We start from the raw sequence: 19799 nt of genomic DNA, 5'->3' as shown, positions 1-19799 counted from the left end.
AAAATGAACTAAGAATGACTTTAACATTATTTTTTATGAACAAAATTAATTGAAAACTACTTATGCAAATGGATTAAATTCAAATCACCCTTGATAGGATCGAATTCAAATTTGGCCAATCCGATATCATTTGCAACCCATCAAAATCTATGCCGGTAAGAATAAGCATGATATAACGAGGTGAGTGAGAGAGGCACATTTCTCATTTCTGGGCTTTGGGAGGCACGCTACAGCTTACAGGGTCCCCACGTTCCGGATCTCCAAGTTCAAAAGGAAGTGGCAGAAATAAACTTTAGATTGCAACCATTCAGCTGCACTTTGCATTCTCCCTCCGTTTTCTTGGGAGTTGGGACCTTGAGCTGATCTTTCATGGCTGACGGAACTACATGCTTCCAAACATTATATGGAATTACTGCATTTACATTTTCATGAAGAGAGCTATAAATATTCAAAGTGTCAAAACCCCCACTCTATACACCAATGCCCGCCGGTGAATTGGTATCAATTCCAAACTGACACCCACCCCAACTGTAAATTGGGCTAAAATTCTGACGCCAGGCTGAACCATCATTCTCCCAAAAAAACGGCCAGTTTTATCTTTTGTTTGAGCAATTGCACAAGAGCATCGATGACTACACTTGCGTATATTACCTAGTTCAACAAAACACTACTAAGCTAAGCCAGCGCTTCAAATTCTAATTCTTGGTCAAGGCTTATTTGTCTAGCTACCAGAGAATTTGGAATATAGAGATCCTCATTTAATTTGAACCTTTTGAAGCTACCATTTTGGACATTTTAATAATATATACAATATAAGGGTCATCACGTTTAACAATGGGAGATTCAAGATGGGTATATGCCTAGCAAAAAAGATGGGTATATGGATTTTTTTATATATTTTCCCTTTTTTTTACCTTTTTTCTTTCCCTATTCAAGCTGCGAGTACAAGCACTTTGATCGTTCCTTGGCTGTTAGCTGTTAACATAGTTGCGCTATCACTCTTCCAACACACTGCACTAATGAAGTAAGGTCCTGCATCATCTTCTGTATCATCCACATCAGAAGAACCAAATCTATGCCCCGCTGCAGGTTTGGAGATTGCCTGCAAGTGAATCCCAAAACCAAGTTAGTTTAGGAGTTTCCATAGAATCACAAACTAAACTGAGGCCAGATTCTTGAGAAACTACCAACCTTGTGGTAAACAAACACTTCATTTGTTTCACTGCCACAAGCGATGTATTCACTGTTTACAGTGAGACCCACAAAGTTCTTCTCATTTGTGTGGCCTCTAAATGTACGGAGCTGTGAATATTTTCCACAGAAAAGAAATCAAGGACAGATTAGCTTCTACACTATTTCAAGAATTCAAAGACTAAGAGGGTTGCCAGTCACTGCAACTCTTAAGTTGAAGTTTAAACATGCACATTTAGAGAAAAAGGTCAATTGCAATTTAAAAAGTGTAACTGAGAAGATGATTACCAATAAAAGAATACCGAGGATGAGATTATTTTGACACCTGATATATAAATTGTTTCTGGAACTTTCTAAAGCATTTTATAGACCCAATATGGAAATGATTACCAATAAACACAGAGTCATGATCCATGTATCAGGCTGATATTTTGGCCCAGGAAATTGGGAGCCAAGATTATGGCCCTCTAGCCCTAGGGATATCAATTGGTTAGGTCAACCTGAAAAACCCAATGGAATCAAACCTATTACATAGGGCTTTCTGTCCTGATTGATAACAGGGTCAATTCTGCTTTTTGGTATTGAGTTCCAACTATAAAAGGGTCGAGATTGGTTTTGCTTGTTCCAGCCCAATTAAGACCTTAACCGATTATCTTATTTACATATATATATTCTCATGGTTTATCTATAATAATGTCATAAGATGTCCAAAGTTGTGAATTTAAGATGAATATGTAAGAAGCATGAGAGAGAGAGAGACCTTAATTGGCTTCTCTCCCTTCTCACTCGTATTATTCAATAGCAGCAACAATCTTACAGGAAGCTGGCTTACTAATAGTTCAGCACTTTTCATACAGCATTTCATGATCTCACTTCAACAATGAGCCACTGCACAGGTTCAAGCATCTGATCACCTTCAAGTATTGGTACAAACCAGGTTTTGGTTATCATTGCATTAAGGTCTAGAACAAGTTTGTGATGTTTTAAGGGGGACTTATTGTAAAAATATAATGGGTGAACAACTTTAATGTGGGAAAGAAAAGCAGACTGTTGGGTAGTACAAAAACAGCTGAAGTAATCAAGTGGTTGAAACATGTGAAGTTTTTTTTTTTTTTTTATCAATAACAGAGATTTCATTAATTGATTAAATGTTGAGAACAATGGGAGCTAAAATAACTTAACTCCCTACAAATTCCACTAAAGCCAAAAAACAGAAAAAGTTACAGTTGAGCCCAAAAAACAGAGCTCCTATTCACCCCTTGTCTAGCTAACCCCTCTGCAAACGAGTTTGCACTTCTCTTTATCTAAGTGCGTTGAACTTCCATATCTTTTGTCAACCAGTTGTATTTCCTCTTTTCATTTCTGTAGCTCCATAGTCTTGAATTTTCTTCTTTTAACCAATTCACTACAGTTTCAGAGTCTCCTTCTAAGATCAGCTTGTTTATGTTCAAATCCTTAGCCCTTTGAATCCCTTCCAACGCTGCTAAAGTCTCAGCCCTCAATGAGTCCTCTATTCCAATTAAGCCAGAAAACATAGCCATCACAATCCCTCTTTCATCCCTCAAGACTCCCCCTATTCTGGAGGGCCCAAGATTGCCCATGCTACTGCCATCAAAATTCAGCTTGGTAAAGCCAATAGGTGGAGGGGTCCAACAAGAACTTGAGACCCTTTTGGCTGGGACTGAATCTGAAATTTCCTTCCAATTCCTAAACAAACCATCAACTGAAAAATCCACAAATAAATCCAAGGTTTTCAGCCAATGAACTACCCTTGCAAGAATCACTTCTATCACTGCTTCCACAGCTCTTTCCTTTTCTGAGAAGATTCTTAAGTTTCTTTCTTCCCAAATAGACCAACATACTGCAGCCCTAACACATCTCCACATAATCTTTGCCCTTTTAGTTGTCTTGTGAAGTTTGTTTTCATATAGTTACATATTATCTTATATTATTTGATCATTGGAGTTTCACTAGTGTTCTGCATTTTGTTTGTTATCTTTTTCTTAGGTTTTTTTTTTTCATTATTTAGGTTGCTCTTTCTCTTGGCCCTTCTGTCATTTAAGTCAACCACGCCTTGTTCTTGTGGGGAAGTAGTCTGGAAAACAAGTTAATTAGAGATTTCGTGTTCGGATTTCAGTTTCTTTAAAAGAAATTTGTCTACAAACATGTGTCATGGGTGATTTCTCTGTATCTCCTGTCAAGTTTGTGCCTTTCAAGGATTTGTTATTGAGAAAACAATTGTGATCCATAAGCCACATAAATTCCACCTTCACACACACCTCTAAAGGAATTATGAAAACAAGGAGTGGTTCTCCAAACAAGAAGTGGATCTAGAAACCAAAAAAAAAAAAAAAGAAAAAAAAAAACAAACAAAAAAGTTCCTCCAAAGGTGTCCTTTCTGTGGATGACCATTAAGGCAGGATCCTAACAATTGACAATCCAAAGTCCAAAGGTATGGTAATAATCAATCATTACTGTCTATGTGATGCAGCTGAGATTTCATATATAGCACCTGCTTATCCACTGTGATTTCACATATAGTACCTGGTCTGACTTCATGAATTAGATCAAGTCCTTTAGAAAGTATGGGAGTACTTGTGGAACATGGTCCCCTTAGCTCTCTGTTGGTGCATATGGACAGAACGCAACAACAGACCCTTTGAAGACTGTGGTACCACCGTTGAAGAGGTCTGTGGGAAATGCCTCAGTAGGTGGGCCTCCACCATCAAAGACTTTGTTGGCATTAAGTAAGAACTTTATTACAGTCAATGAGACAAGCTGATTAGGGAGGACAATTTTATTATGTAAACAGCCATATTCTTTGTTTTGAGGGAGCCTCCCCCTCCTTTAATATAAATTTGATTTCATCTTTCAAAGGAAAAAATGATTATAATTGTAAAGCTAAGGAGGGAATGTGATAAATGCTTTTGCTTTAATTAATGAACTAAAGGAGCCAAGAGCAGAGGAAATGATTTTACTTTTTGAGGATGGGGTCGGAAGAAAAATGATGGAGGATGTCAGATTCTTCTTAATTCATTTCTCATTGTTCTATAATTTTTTTATGTTTTTTCCTTACAAGATTTGAGAAAACTTGCTTTAACTGAATAAATGCCTTTAATTGTCAAATTATCAAGCCAAATTCTCATAAATTATAATCAGGTCTTATTGGGTCAGACCCAATAGGGCCATTTAATAATTGGGTTCCTCAAAAAAAAAAAAAGAATTAATAACTGTGTCAGTTCTAGGCCTTTAAGTAGCAGACCCTATAGGGTCTGTGCCAGGACTGGGTCTATATGCTTCATCAATTTGGAACTGTCTACCCTGACCCAGCCCGTACCCAATCCATTGACGACACTACCTAGCCCCAGATCCTATAGGCATTTCTATGTTAAAAAATAAATTCGCTCCAATTTATTTAGAATTATTTTCCTATTTTTTGTACCCAATGTCATTTCACCAAACTAGGTTATATACCCACTGTTTTCTTTTTTTTATTAATAACATGGAATTTCATTAAGATTTGAGAAGAAATATACATACAAACAGAGGGAGGTAAGATATCTTAAATCCCCCACAACCAGCAAAAGTAGATTACAAGATTAGAAATGAGCCCAAAACAAAGAACCCCTATTCGCCCCTTGCTTTGCTAGCCCATCAGCAAATGAGTTAGCATATCTCTTCACCCAACTGAATTTTATCTCAATATCCTTTGCCATCCATTTAAATTTTTTTCCTTTCATTGTTGTAATTCTGCATTGCAGTCTTTTCTTCCTTTAGCCATCTTACCACCATCTCTGAGCCCCCTTCAACTATTTTTTTTATAGGAAACAGTAACTTTCATCAAGTTTAAAATTATAAAATTACAATTTCCACCTTCCTAAAAGGTGAGGTGACCCCTCAGAACATAATCAAACTATAAGCATGCCCAAAATAAGTCTCCCTATTAACCCCTTGCTTTGCTAAAACATCAGCCAACCCATTTGCTGTTCTCCTAACCCAGTTAAATTGTGCTCCTAACTCCCATATCAAATTCATTATTTCCCTTGTATGATGTCTAAGGGGAGGGGCCAAGTGCCCAAGTTCCTTGTTTGCATCCAGCCAATGACCAATCTTGAATCCCCCTCCACTTCTAACTGTTGGAAGCCCAACTGTTTAGCCAATCTGAGCCCTTGAAGGAGTGCCATTACTTCTGCTCATAGTGAGTCACCCACCCCTAAAGGGCCAAAACTCTTCCTTCCATGTCTCTAAACACACCCCTGATTCCAGAAGGACCAGGGTTGCCCATAGAGCTGCCATCAAAGTTCAGTTTCACAGAAAACTATATGGGTGGGGTCCACTCTTCATTAACAATAGTAGGAGGGGTAAAGGGGCTTGCTACTATGTTCCAACCTCTAAGCAAGTCATCTGCAGAAAAATCCTTGAAGAGATCCATTGTTTTCAGCCAATGTATCGCCTTGCTGGTGATGACTTCTATAACTTGAAGCAATGTTTTTTCTTGCCCTTGGAAAGTCCTGTTATTTCTCTTCCCAAACTGCCCACACAATAGCTGCTCTCGTTGTTCTCCACATCACCCTTCCCTTCTTCTTTGGTTGTTGGAAAAAACTAGAGTCAAAAAGTCCTGCCACTCTTGAGGGGGGAATCCCCTTCAACTATCAGCCTCCAAATGTTCAGCTCTCTTGCTCTTTGAACTCCCTCCAACGCCGCAAAAATCTAAGCCCTTAGAGAGTCACCCTCCCCAATAGGGCCATAGTAAAGAGCTGAAACAATCCCTTCATCATTCCTGGAAACTCCCCCAATACCTGACAATCCTGGGTTCCCAAAGCTGCTGCCATCAAAATTCAGCTTTAGGAAGCCAGAGGGGGGAGGCATCAAAATTCAACAGGTCATCCACGGTTAAGTATGTGAATAAGTCCAGAGATTTCAGCCAATGTGCCACCCTAATATGGATCAAGTGATCCAACTCTATTAGGTTCTCAATGTTTCTCTCCTTTTCTAATAAAAATTCTTGAGTTTCTTTCTTCCCATAAGGTCCAGAAAACAGCAGCCCTTAGACACCTCCACATGATCCTATCTCTTTTCATTGGCCAGCTGAAAAAGGAAGGAGAAAACATGCTTTGTACATTCATTGGGGGATTCTAGCTACACCCAAAAAGTGAGAAAACCCATTCCCATATAATTTTAGCATAGAAGCAAGACACCAAAACGTGGTAACCAGATTCCCCATCCACCTTGTAAAGAATACACCTATGATAAACAAGTCTTGGGTCTCTTTCTTTGAAACAGATCACTTGTATTGATTCTTTCTAGGAAAGTTTCCCAACAAAAACTCCCAACCTGAGGAGGAATGGGCTTGTACCAAACCTCTTTAACAGGGTAAGACAAACTAGGAAGAGTAGGTTGTTGAGTTAAGGTTTTGAACAGAGATGCACAAGAGAATGAGCCCGAGGGAGAGGGGGTCCAAAATTTGTTCTCTTCCTTTGAAGGGTCCAAGAAAACATTGTCAAGAATGGCCAAGAGGGTCGAAATGTTACCCAAATCTGTATCCCTAACAGCCCTTCTTAGGCCCAGATTCCACCCAAAACTAGAGGTTGAGTCTGAGGGAACTAGGAAGGAAGAAATGGTCTCATTTTTCAAGTCAGAGGGAGCATACAAAGAAGGGAACTGGTTCATCAAAGGAAAATCCCCCACCCAAGTTTGTTCCCAAATTTTAACGAGGTTTCCTAAATTCAAACCATACATGATCCAAGGGGAGAGAATTGGTAGAAGGTCATGGATGGCAGTACAATTAGAATAATAAGAAAATTCTCACTTAATTTATCCAAAATAAACTAAGACCTTAATAAGTCCTTTTTGCATTGAACTTTCTAAAAACACTAAGAAAAACTACTAGAATTTGATTTGCCTTATTGGTTTTTCTTTTTTACTTTTTTATTTGGCTTATAATTATTGAAGTGTTATTTCTATATGTTTTAAATGGTAAGAATTATATTTTTTGCATTAAATAACTATGTAATCATTGATATTTGAGGCTTGAGGCTTATGCCTCATTCTAACAAAGGCTTAAGCCTCACATCAAAGTTGTGAGGCTTAAGCCTTGAGGCAGAATTTGTGCGCTTCATGCCTTAAGGCTTAAGCCTTTTAAAACAATGTTTAAAACATTACTGCTTCCTCCAAAAAGAAGGAAAAAAAAAAAAAAAACTAATTAGGATTTTAGATCAAGTAAAACTCATTTTTAAAAGACTCCAATTACTTTGATATTCCAACCATGTCAACTGAGTGTACTCTGTGAAAGCTGATACTGCAGACAAACTTACTTTCATCCTTTAACCATCCATTCAAACACATAAAAGCATAATAGGTCTAGAGATAATTGTTTACTTATTTATCCTTGGGTAACAGTAAAAAGCAACTAAGAAAACAAAGTCATATAATGCTTAGCTATATCTATTGAAACAAAATGTTAAAAAAAATGCAAACCAACCAATCTCTCAAGGAGTGTCACTTACTGGCATATTTTCCTTCACATCCCATAACCGCAATGTACTGTCAGTAGATGCAGAAGCAAGCTCATTGTTAGACAAAAACTTTACATATGAAACAGCTTTCTTATGCCCACTGAAAACATGGAGCGGATGGCTGACATTTCTCAAGTCATAATAGTGAATGTGATGGTCTGCAGAACCAACCTGCAGAACAACAAAAGCTTTCATAATTTAAAAGATGGATTTTATACATATAGATTGATATATATAGATTAAGTCCAAGCAAAAGTAAGATGCAGGAGTATTGACTAGATAGGAAAATTGAGAAATATGTTTCAGTGATGAAATTGGAAAGACTGTTAAGAAAGATTAGATTGAGTTTGACAGAAGCAGCAACTGACGTACAGTGAGGAAGTAAAAGTTAACATGCTATGGAAAGAAAAAAAAACATGAATACATATGCATTATGACCTTAGGGGTTGCTTGCGGTCCATCTGAAATAAATCATGGAGTAATGGCTCTCTAAATGAGATATGAGCTTTATGCAAGACATATTATAAAGCATGGCCTCCCACCCCAGGTCATTGGTCCAATGGTCCATATGACCAAAACATGTATGATAGATGAAAGTATACCGCTACTTGTATGCTAGATCCAGGATTATATTTGACGCAACAAATATTTGCTTTCATGTCGATGTTAAGTACACTGGCTTCCTGCTTTGTGCACCACACTTTAACCTGTTTTCACACAAGTACACCACAAGGAAAGTTAGAAGTGAAAAGAATGAAAACCAATTGAGTCAGCACGAATCTAAACCAACCATCTACCTTTGAAAGTCTTGAAAGACAACCAAAACTCTAGAATCATTTCTTATAGTCACTTTCATCCTATACCTTCCTGGGTATCTTGACACAATGAAGAAAAAGCAAGAAAGAGTAAAATGGCAGGGAGGTGTGGCAGCCTACCACTTACTGGCACAGTATAGCACATGGATATGGCTGAAAAATGCTGAAGCATCTTCACATGATTTACTGCATTACTTACCTTAAGATACTGGTTTCTTAAACCTAGGACTTTCAAATATCTAGGGCAAGAAAAAAACCGTTAAAGTTTGACAGCTTAGCATTGAGCTCAGACTAAAATATCTAATCGTCAAGGGTGCATTGCATAAAGAGTATCAAAAGCAGAGTTGTCAAGGTGTCACCTAGGTAAGAAGGCACCCCTTTTTGGATGCCTAGATGATAAGACATCTGTGACAAAAATACAAGGCAGGTGCCTTATTATGCATCTTAGTAGTGTGTGTGTGTGTGTTTATATCAATTATGCTTTGTTTTTAAGGTCTTACTACTAAAATTTAAAAGATCCAAGGGTTTTGACAAGAGAAAAAGAACAAAAAAAAAAAAAAAGAGAAGGATAAAAAACGGTTTCTTTTTGTATATGACTACTCTCTCCTTCTCTTTTAAATTAAATAAAACAGCAGCTCTGTCCCTTCTCTTTTTCTCTTTTCCTTACTCTCTGCCTTAAATTTTTATTATGCAAAATTATACCCTTCCTTAGTTGCTAATTGATATGAAATTGCTCTACTAACTTGTAATTATTCAAATCCTTTTTGGGCTACCCATTATGGTAATCAAATGAACAGACAAAAACTGTATTTTGGAGCAAATTTTATTGTCTCCCCTGAAGTATAAAAGTAATTGCATTATTTTTCTGAAAAAGGTAAAGTATAACTCATTGATATCAAAAGAAAAGGTCCCCTGTACAATGTAAAAGCAATTACAATTGCCTCCTCTATAGCTTTAATTATGGATTTATCCTCCTCAATCCTGAAAATAAACTAGAAATTATGTCACATGGAAAACTTTAAGCCATAGAGAAAAAGGAAACTTTTCATTCTCTCATAAAGCATAGCCACAACTACATTCTCTCCCCATTATATTTTTCTTTCAATCAGTTGGTGGCACTAAATGCAAGGAAACAACATCCATACGAGAAGAAGTAGCCGCCATCATCCTCCACCCTCTAAGAAAAAAGTTATCAAAAGAAAGGTTCTCATATAGGTTTGACATTTGGATCCACTGGACAACTTTCATTTGTACACTTTCCTTGACCTCTTCTTGAATCCTTTATTTAAAGATCCCATTGTTATGTTCTTCCCATAACATCCAAAGGGTTGCAGCCCTAATAACCTCCACATAACCTTACCTCCCTTAGTGGGTAGAGGAAAGAAAGGGATATTAAAGAGATTCAAGGTCCTCAAGCCCATGCCACCTGCATCCAAATAGGTCAAAGACCCACTCCCAAATATTGGACACAAACTGACTGGAGATTAATAGATAAATAGATTCTCCATTTGCATAACACAGAGCAAACATGAGAAGACAGGCACCAAGGTCTTCTTTTCTGTAGCATCTCAGATGTGTGTTTCTTTTGATGACATGCCTCCCAACAGAAAGCCCTAATCTTAGGGGGCACTGGTTTGCTCCAATTTCCTTTGCTGGGAAAAGACTGAGTAGGAGGTGTGGAAGAAATGAGGGCAATGAAAAAGGAAGCACGTGTGAAAATACTGGAAGGAGGCATTCAAAATTTTGCAATCAGGTTTAGATTGCACAAGAGACAAAGAATCAAGAAAACTGATTAAATCTATGGCAGCAGGCATTTCGTAATTTCTTAGCCCTTTCTTGAAACCAAAATCCCAGGATAAACCACCCCTTGAGAAAGAAATGAAGTGGAAAATAAGTTTAGTTTTGAACAAGGAGATAGAGAAGAGATTAGAGAAGCACTCTTTCAAAGGTCCAATCCCCCCCGCCCCCAAAATGTGTCTTACTAGGATCTTACCCTATTCCCAGAGTTAACTATGCAATGTCTTGGTGGCTTCGTGTGAACTTTTAAGCTTTAAAAGAGCAAGATTTCTATGTATTCTTCTAAGAAAACAATTTATTTATTTAATATTAAATGTAACATTGTTAACCAATTGCATCAATTGTTTATGGTGGAATTATCATTAACTAATATAAGACTTCGTAGAACTTATTTAGTTTTTGAAATCAAATTTGAGCCTCATTAGTAGAGTCTAGAGATGCAAGCAAACTATATGGGAGAAAATGTTATCGTAGATATACTTTAGGGAAGACAATAAAACTTTTCCGACATTTTGTGCAAGCAAATAACATATGAATTATCTTTTGTTCATTCAATCATTTTACTGATAACCAGCCAAATAAAGTAAACTTTTCAACTCGGAATATATTGTAAGTACCTTGCAATCATCACTACCAGACACAAGCATTGAGGGTTCTGTGCGAGAAAAATCAACACTCCATGCTCTCTTTTCATGCTCCTCATACTCCATCACACTCTAAAAGATTGACCATGGTTTAAAATGTGTAACAGAAACAAGAGGTTTGAAATGCAGAAAAATACAAGGCAAATAAGATGATGCTTTCCAGTAAAAATAAGATGAAGATGTTATACCTGTCGAGTGTTTACATCCCAAACAGTGACTATCCCTTCGTAATCACTACTAGCTATATGGTTCTTAGTGTACTTGTTCCAACTCAAGCAACTAAGTTTGGATCTCGTGGACATTTCCACAATGGGACAATGCACATCTGCAGGTTCATTCACCACCTGCAAACCATGCATACAGAGTGAGTAGCATCTTTCGATAAATAATAGATAATTTTATTAAAGACCGAGGAAATTGTACAATGAGTACATGTAAGTATCATTTAAATGTTTTAAAACACGGAGGCGTGACGCGAGGCGTTCCACTACCTAGAGGCGTGAGGCGTAGTTCAGAACACAAGAGGCGTAAGCCTCCTTAAGAGGAGGGGGTTAGGATGAGGATGAAGAGGAAGGGGGGATCTCATTTTTTCTTTATTTTTAATAAAAAACTTTTATATTAAGAAGAATAAAGATGCACAACATTAGTTGAAAGTGGGGGTCTTTTCTCTTATCTTTTCTTCCCTTCCCTTTCCTTTTCTCTTTTTTTCTTCTCTTTCTTTTTCTTTCCCTTCCCTTTCTTTTCCTTTCCTTTCCTTTCCTTTTTTTCTTTTTTCTTTTTTTTTTCTGTCTTTTTTATATAAGATGTGCATGAGGCGTACGCCTCTAGCACACCTCACGCCTCCAGGCATATGCCTCCCACGCCTTTTAAAACACTTACTAGCTATATATAGTTGGGCCAAGCATAAAGCCTCTTGTGGAGAAATACATTAGAGGGCAGAACATCAACGGGAACAAAAAAAAAAAAATCAACCAATTGTTTTATTAATTTATGCCTTTGGGATGGATGAGAAAAGTGAAAGGAGCAATTTTGGTAATATATATACCCAAGTGGGTGCACATGTATTTGTGTGTATATAGTACATTTATATATTTGAACTAATGATGGGGTGCCAATAGGTTGAAGCTGGCAGCAGAGACTCATCCCAATAAGGAGGTAGCTTAGTCAAGATCTGATTATCATAACTTAGCTCCTATGGTGGTATTCCAGAAAATATTCAAAATCTGGGCAGCAGTGTAATCACAGTTATTGACTAGTCACCCATCTAGGTGTATAAGAACCCTAGTGCCCAACTAGACCATCAATGAAATGATGAATACTAGTTGGTTGTTTGATGATTTGAGTGAATTAGATGCCTAGCTCCATAATGCAATCTGTAATTGCAGAACTGAAGGCAAAATAATTTCTGATAACCAAGAATTTACCGAGGAAAACTCAAAAACTTTAATGCGCCTAGAAACTCCAGCAGTAGCAAATAACTCATCGTCACGGTCAAATTCTATGCTGCAATAGAAACGAGAGCCATTTATTATTGTCAGAATATACATATTATAGATGACTCAGAGGAAAAGGAGAAATATGAAGCTACAAAAAGATAGGATGTATAAGCTACCAACATCATATTGAATAATTTTAAATTGAAGGCACTACCACTAACCACTCTACCAACACCATATTAAATGAATTCCCACTCATAGTGCCTCTATTACTATGATTTACTTAGATCCCTGTCCAGTCCACCCCTCCCAACCCTGGATAACTAGGACCAACATTGGGGATTTGCCTTTTTTAACAAGTTCAACATACATACGAGTATTTATCAAAAAGTATACACTGTTATTTATTGTAATTGCATATATTTTTCCACCAATTTGTACCACTATCATTGATGTCTACATCTTCCTTCCAATAGCTTCAGGAAGACAACTTTTTAAGAAGAAATAGAACACACAAGGAAGAGCATTTGTCTATTAATTTGTCAAAGCTCCCTCTTTTCACTGGAAGTAAATGTCTTACTTACACCCTCAGAATTGAAAGGTAGAGTGTCCAGCAATTGAGATACAAGACAGAGCCCATGCAAAGATCAGGAAGCATCATTTGATAAGTCAACCTAGGAAAGATACCAAGTTAAATCATAGAGATAATATGGTGGATGCTTTTCTCTTTTACGGTGAATAGGTTTCACATAAAATAGTTAGAACCAATTAGTTATGTTGAAACTTTGTTACAGGATAATCTCTACATAGGACCCAAAATGGAACCTCCACACTTGTGTTTGCACCAGAATAACCTTATGCCTTCCTGACCCAAATTTAAATTTACAAACCAGATTATTATGTTGATTTACCCTTGAGAGAAAATTGTACTCCACATGAGAAATTGAAAATTGAAAGGGGGCAAGAACAGTAATAGATATTATTAAGAAAGATGATGACAAAGAAATAACAAGGACCCTTACAGCAGAAACGGCTGCAAGCTCAAACTTTTAGTATATGGATAGGTTGAAGATTTTTTTAGAGGATAAGTTGAAGTAGACAAGGTGGGTAATTTCCCATTATTTCAATTGAAGATCAAAATTGTCTCGAATAGCAAAAGTTTAACAGAGATAAACTTCTGCTTGGGTTCAATACATTTTAAGAGAGAAACATATTAATTGGTTGTGTGAGTATGGTGGTTAGGCTACGTACAGGGGTCTCCTTGAAGGACAAAGGAAAGCCAAGAGCAAGAAAGCAAGAGGTAGGCTAAAGGCTAGGGTGAATGAAGTGATAGGATGATGGTCTCGTTATGAATTGGACCCCTATTTATAGGGAGAGATCCCGAGGTCCCGAAAGGAAGGAGATAAAAATGTTTGATTCCCATTAGGGAAGGGAATCTTGGATTCGGTGTCAATTGTTAGGGAACACCGCTAGGGTTTTGCCACATGTGCTACTTCCTTTCGTCTGAAGATTCTCATAATACATGTGTTACTTCCTTTCGTGAGCCTCTTAGACTGATGTGGCACGGGTGACGTCAATATTTATCTCACATGTCCTTTCTAATCCTACTGTGCGCTCTGCCACGCGCGTCATTAGTGAAGCTCGTGTTTCTTTATTCGTTCTTGACCTGCGATGAACTTGAGCTCATCGCAAGTCTATGCGGGTTCTGAGCTCATCACAACTCATTTTGGGCTTTAAGTTCATCGCAAGTCTATGCAGGTTCTTAGCTCATCGCAGATGTGTGCCAAGTTGTGGACTCGTTGTGAGTGTCTTTGTGGCATCGGTTTAGCACCCTCTGTGCTACTACGATTGTGGCAATCAACACATACCTACAGATTGAAAACATAAGACTAACATGTTTGCAACTGTTGAGTGAGGATTAGAATTTTCCCATATAGCTAGAAACTTGGATAAAACATTTGAATTGAGCTATAGACCTACTGCCTTCCCAGAGACAAAAATACTAAATTACCAAAAAAGGTGGCAATGCTTAGTTGATTTCCACAATAACTTTAAATCAACCACAATTTGGAATAACCCAACTTAGTTAATTTATCCCTAGTTAATGCAGGATTTGGTAGTCAACTCAACAATGAATTGATAGAGTAGGAGTATTGTCCATATAAGAAAATCCAACACCCAAAAATTATGACATATTTTTCAGATAATTTTTTCTGATTTACCGTGCTTTAAAATAGAAATTATAATTTGCCCAAGACAATGACAATTAAGTAAAACCAAGATCAAATGGCAGCACAATCCAAGTATGAACCCCAAAAGTTTCTCAACTAAGATATACCTTCATAAGAATGTAATATGTACAAAATTTCTCCTCACCTTGATACAATATTGGCAGAGTGAAAAAGATCCCCATGCCTGAGTTCTGCAATTACCCTCAAACGACTAATTACAACAACAAAAAAAAAATACATTAACCACCAGTATAACAAAAAAACAGCATAAGTAAAATCAAATGCTTTCCTAAATGGAATTGAGCAGCAATAACTGAAAAATACATTATTGGATACCTGTATCGCGTAAAGGTAGATAATACAGATTGAAAATCCTCAAGACCTGCATGATAACCTTCTCTTCTAATGGCATTTGGACCCCTTTCTTCTTGCATTTGTGATTGGCTGGCCCAATGTCTCCGTTTTTGCAAGTAACATTCTTGTAGGTCATTGAACTGTTGCAAGATATGGAAATGAGTGAATCCAGAATAGATAAAATAAATTAAAAGTACTTACAATTAATTTTCACGATCTGAATAAAAAACATAAAAATAAGATACGTGTAAAAATGTATGTAATTACTTAATAGGGAAAATGTTCATTAACCTAATCAATTAAGGGAGGTCTCCACTTTCATTTTAAACATTAAATGGTGCACTAAGAAAATTAACATGAATTGTCATGGAGCAGATGCATGGAATGGAATTCAGACAAGTCAAGGAAACTTTAATCTCCTGTTCAATAAAAATGCAACACAACAAATGGTGCTACAAATCTTAGAAGCCAAAATGTCTTGGTGATGAATCCCACAGGGTGAAAACTTGTAATCGTAGGTAAGATATTGGTGATGAATCCTACATCCTATGTTTTCTCTAATAAAATGCTTTATTTTTACTGATTTGAAAAACAAGCAAACAAATGGTGCTACAAATCCACTTTGTGGATTTTTCAGGATCTTGTACCATATCTTTTATGGTTCTTCTGTTCTTCAGAAGATCAGCTCAACAATTTCTGGTAGTGGGACCCATAGGTAACTCTTGATGTACACAAGGCCAACCAGCAATTATTGGTTGGTAATCTTTACCAAATGGGCATAATTTAGTACAGAAACTATAACATAATACATAAAAATTTCCATGGTTTATTTAGATGAGAATCTTATGAAGTCATTAACCTGTACATGAACCCGTTTTTTCCTCGCTATAGCAAGTCCAGATTGAGTAGCAACATTTTGTGGATCTGATCCACTGAAAGCATCTTTTCTTTGGAGTGCCTGAGAACTCAATTGAGCCTTTAGATCGTTCTTGTTCTGAAAGTTGCCTGAACTTGTTCCCCCTTGTGCACTACGAGCACTAGATAGAAGGCCAGGACTGTGCTTATCCATTGAAGATGGCCATGCTTTTATAGCCATAGGATCATCATGAAGCATTCTCAGTTTCACTGAATATCTCTCCCTTGCTCGATATAACTCTATTCTATGTCTCTCTACAGCATTAATATCCTCCTTAATATACTGAAGATCGTTTTGTATCTACAAAAGATGTAGAAACGCATTAATCAGATGAACTTAATATATCATAATTGCTTCAACAAAGACAAAACCTGTCAGACATACATTAGAGACAGTCATCCAATAACATTCAAACTCAGCTTACACACACAGGGTGGCAGGATGTATCCAAAATATAGCTAGAGCTATATCTCATACACGAAAATGTAATTGAATGGATCATAATTATCTGGATTAACACTTTTCACCTGATTGCAGACAATAAATTTTCTTTCAGCCAAATGAAAGCAAACAAATGAAGGGTCGTGATGCTGATGACACTAAGACATTTCAATTTGAGGTGAAATCCACCAAATAGTCCAACCATGCTGCATGTATTCGTGGAAGATAATGCTACACTCTTAACAAAGGACTTACAACACTTCTGATAGAAATTAGAAAATAGAGTATACAGAACCTATTGGTCTGATTTGGATGGACCTTCAAAATAAATTACCGTAAAAGGCAAGCATGGCTGTTCCAAAGATTTATGACTACAAACCTCATTCAGCTCTTCAAGCTTTTGCTTCCTTAGGCAGTTCAAGAAGTCAAGCAGAATCTGCATATTTGTCTCTGCTTCTTCCTGCTCCATTTTTCTTTTCTTCTCCAGAAGGATAGTCAATAAGCTGTCTAGCTCCTTAACTGACACCTCACATCCCTGTCTAGGAGTCAAAGAAAACATTGCATTTAAACAGTTGGAAAAGAAGCATATTTGAAAGAAGAAACCATTAAATTTGCTAAATACTGTGCTATTACTATGGCAAAATTATAAGTCTCATAGGATCAGAATCATTTCTGTTCAAGGGTTTCAAAATATTTATTTGGGAAAACAAAGGTGAAAAGACATATCTGGCTGCCTTGCCTGCAGATGTTAATGTCAAAGATAGCATATTTCGCCTATTCACATAAAAGAAGCATCAGACTATGCTTTCATCTCCACTAAGGATCATATTTAAGTCAGCCCTAGCATTGGATTCTTCCTTTAACTATTTATTTTGGCATGACCTACAGCTTCATCAATTCAAAAGAATTTTCCTATTCCCAACACAACAATTCAGGGACATAAGTGATGTTGAATCTATGCCTTTCACTAAATAAACCCAATATATGCATGACAAATTGTTTTCTAATAAACCCACACACATGGTGGCTAGTTTTGACAGAGATCAACAATATGAAAATAGAAAGAATGATGGTTTGTGGAAATAATGATAAAACCAAGAAATGAAACAACAATTGTTCAATTGACACACTCACTGAATTTTTTTTTTTAAACCAGATACTCTTTTAGACCTTTAAGGTGAAAATAAAATGAGAAACAATAAACATAAATCATCAAAAAGGAAATCAATATGATTTTCAGATGTAATGTATGCATGTACTACTAGAAAATGGTGTGATATATGTTATCAGTAAAAGAAGACCCATCTTACTTTTTGAGAGTTATAATTAGACCAAGAGCCAGAACTCTATAGCATTTAAATATAAGCCCAGTGAAAGAATACTTAAAGCTATGAGGCTATTTTTATTGCATTACTAGAATAAAATTTGTAATCAGGCCACATAAACTAACAAATTGGCAGGATCAGCAAAAACAATCAATATTTATAATGGCCACCAACAAAAAAAATGGAAACCACATATTAAATGTCGCTTTTGAAACTCTCCAGCCTCAGAACTTAGAAGTAAAAACTGACCTGTTGTAATGCCCGACGAAGATGCTCTATGGGTGATGTGGTTTTCCCTATTTGACGAGCAGAAGTCTTCTTCAGTAGCTACAAAATGTGGTACAGATAAACCGTATAATAATGAGCTGCATGCCAAGGAAATTATTTTACAACACTAATTATGTATGAAGATTAAATTTCAAAGACTTCATTAATTAACAGTCAGTATTCCAATTATATGATGCAAGTAATGTAGAAATAACATGACGTGTAAACAGAGCTGAAATATCTAAAGAAAACTTCAGAGAGTTTCAGAGTTGAATGTAGATTGTACAAACCACCAAGTCACTTACGGTAGAGACCTCCAAACTTTTATTAGATAGAGTGCAATGAAACTATTTCTTACTACAAATAGAAGAAAGTGTATAAAATAGTCTGAATGTCTGATTCCTTTCTCTTTTTTGTCCAAGTTCTCCCCAAATTTTGTTTTTTAAGCGTAGTTCTAATGGGTCTCCAGTTACCACCGTTCAGTTGGATCAAACTCATGAAGAGGCTAGCAGCTTAGAAATAATAATATAGTATATAATTTTCCAAACAGTAAAGATATTCTCTTCTGCAACTGAAATAAACAAATAGTTTCCCCGATTTTCACTCACACGGTCCTAACCTCATAAGAAATATTTTAAGACATGTTGACATTAAATCTCCAATCTTCGTCACCAGAACCCATTCTTGGGACAAGCTGGTTTGGCTTACTTTTAGATTTTTTTTTTCTTTTTCAAACATCATCCGTTGGAGAAAATTCAGAATGCACTCTAAAAATCCCAGAAGAAGATCACAAGTATTCACCAAAAATATTCATATTAAGCTGGTGGTCTAAAGCATTAAGACCAGTCACGACTATACTAGAAAGAATTTCAAAGTTTCTTCCTGCATTTGCAATCCCATGAATGTTTGAAACTCAAAACAAGCAAGCAAATATAAATAAATTTGTAACCGAACAGAAATTCAAGTGCATAAAGATATTGAATTCCCATAAAACACAAAAAAATGCATTAATTCCTACAAAAAGGAAACTGACTAAAAGGAGAAAATGGAATAGTTGATGAACCTTGTTGAGGAGGAAATTGGGGAAGAGCTGGTTGTTAGTAAGATAGCGGCCGCAACAAGGGCAATCGTTCTTGTTGTGAAGATGAGTAATAATACACATGTAACAGAAGCTATGGCCACAAGCCGTCAAGAAGGCATCCTTGATGACCTGCATGCATATCGGGCACAAGAAGTCCTTATCGAACTCGGCCACTCCCGTATCCGGCATCGTTGTGGCTGCACCTCCTTCAGCTTCTGCTGCCGCTGCTTCATCAGCGGCCTCTGACGACCCTGCTACTACCGCGGACAATTTTGCTTCCGTCTTCACCGAAGGCACAAGTGCCCCCATGGAACTCTCGCCCATCTCTCCACAAACTGTTTGAAGAAAGATGTCCAAGTTGCAGCGTTTCGGAACGACGGGATCAATCCACAGAATTAAGCGACCGAGGAGGGAGGGAGAGAACTAGAGAGGTTCCAATTTTCTGGAGTGGCAGTTTATGGCAGGGAGAGACGGACTAGAGAGGGGTAAATGGGTAATGACCGGTGAAGAGAAATAAAATAAGAGAGAGAGAGTGAGAGAGAGAGAGAGAATATTATGAGGGCAGAAATGGCCCACGTCGAGTAGCCACTTCTCAGCTTCGATTCGTTTTCATGAGCCGTGGAGCGTCAGAGACGTTTCCTTCTACAGTGCCTTTCCGGTTTTTTGGATTCAGGCTATTTTCTGCAATGACTGGACTTGCCAGATCTTGGACCAAAAAGTAAAGACTATATCGTCTAAGGGTGCCAGGGAAGGCCGACGCCAGACGGACGACTCGACTCGACGTCT

The 19799-nt window shown here is 37.1% G+C and overlaps 1 protein-coding gene across 8 annotated transcripts; it reads right to left on the bottom strand.

The window, feature by feature from the left end:
* Positions 1–757: 757 nt before the first annotated feature.
* On the bottom strand, positions 758–19750 carry LOC104594115 (E3 ubiquitin-protein ligase COP1). Of its 8 annotated transcripts, none has more exons than XM_088902061.1 (14): positions 18996–19743; positions 17915–18030; positions 16720–16879; positions 15843–16199; positions 14966–15123; positions 14775–14840; positions 12983–13072; positions 12387–12465; positions 11151–11306; positions 10936–11034; positions 8309–8413; positions 7698–7877; positions 1192–1302; positions 758–1102 (listed from the first exon to the last, which is right to left on the bottom strand). In XM_088902061.1, exons 3-14 carry the CDS (start codon positions 16807–16809, stop codon positions 932–934), a joined length of 1662 nt encoding a protein of 553 aa, XP_088758187.1. In that variant the 5' UTR covers positions 16810–16879; positions 17915–18030; positions 18996–19743; the 3' UTR covers positions 758–931. The 8 variants fall into 8 exon arrangements, with proteins under 8 accessions (XP_088758187.1, XP_088758172.1, XP_088758183.1 ...); XM_088902046.1 differs by having other exon boundaries at positions 16720–16875; positions 17915–17992; positions 18996–19742; XM_088902057.1 differs by having other exon boundaries at positions 16720–16875; positions 18996–19135.
* Between the last annotated feature and the right edge of the window lie 49 nt (positions 19751–19799).

This window comes from Nelumbo nucifera, chromosome 1 (genome assembly GCF_055504915.1).
Source record: "Nelumbo nucifera cultivar China Antique chromosome 1, China Antique-T2T, whole genome shotgun sequence".
Lineage (NCBI taxonomy): Eukaryota > Viridiplantae > Streptophyta > Magnoliopsida > Proteales > Nelumbonaceae > Nelumbo > Nelumbo nucifera.
This window is presented reverse-complemented; position numbering and strand designations above follow the sequence as displayed.

Excerpts from the sequence above, each read along its gene's own strand:
- LOC104594115 (XM_088902046.1), bottom strand. The coding sequence starts at position 19,337 with ATGGGCGAGAGTTCCATGGGGGCACTTGTGCCTTCGGTGAAGACGGAA. Across the intron at positions 16,200-16,719 it reads AGCTTGAAGAGCTGAATGAG|ATACAAAACGATCTTCAGTA; the intron begins GTTTGTAGTCAT and ends CATCTTTTGTAG. Across the intron at positions 1,103-1,191 it reads AAGTGTTTGTTTACCACAAG|GCAATCTCCAAACCTGCAGC; the intron begins GTTGGTAGTTTC and ends ATTCACTTGCAG.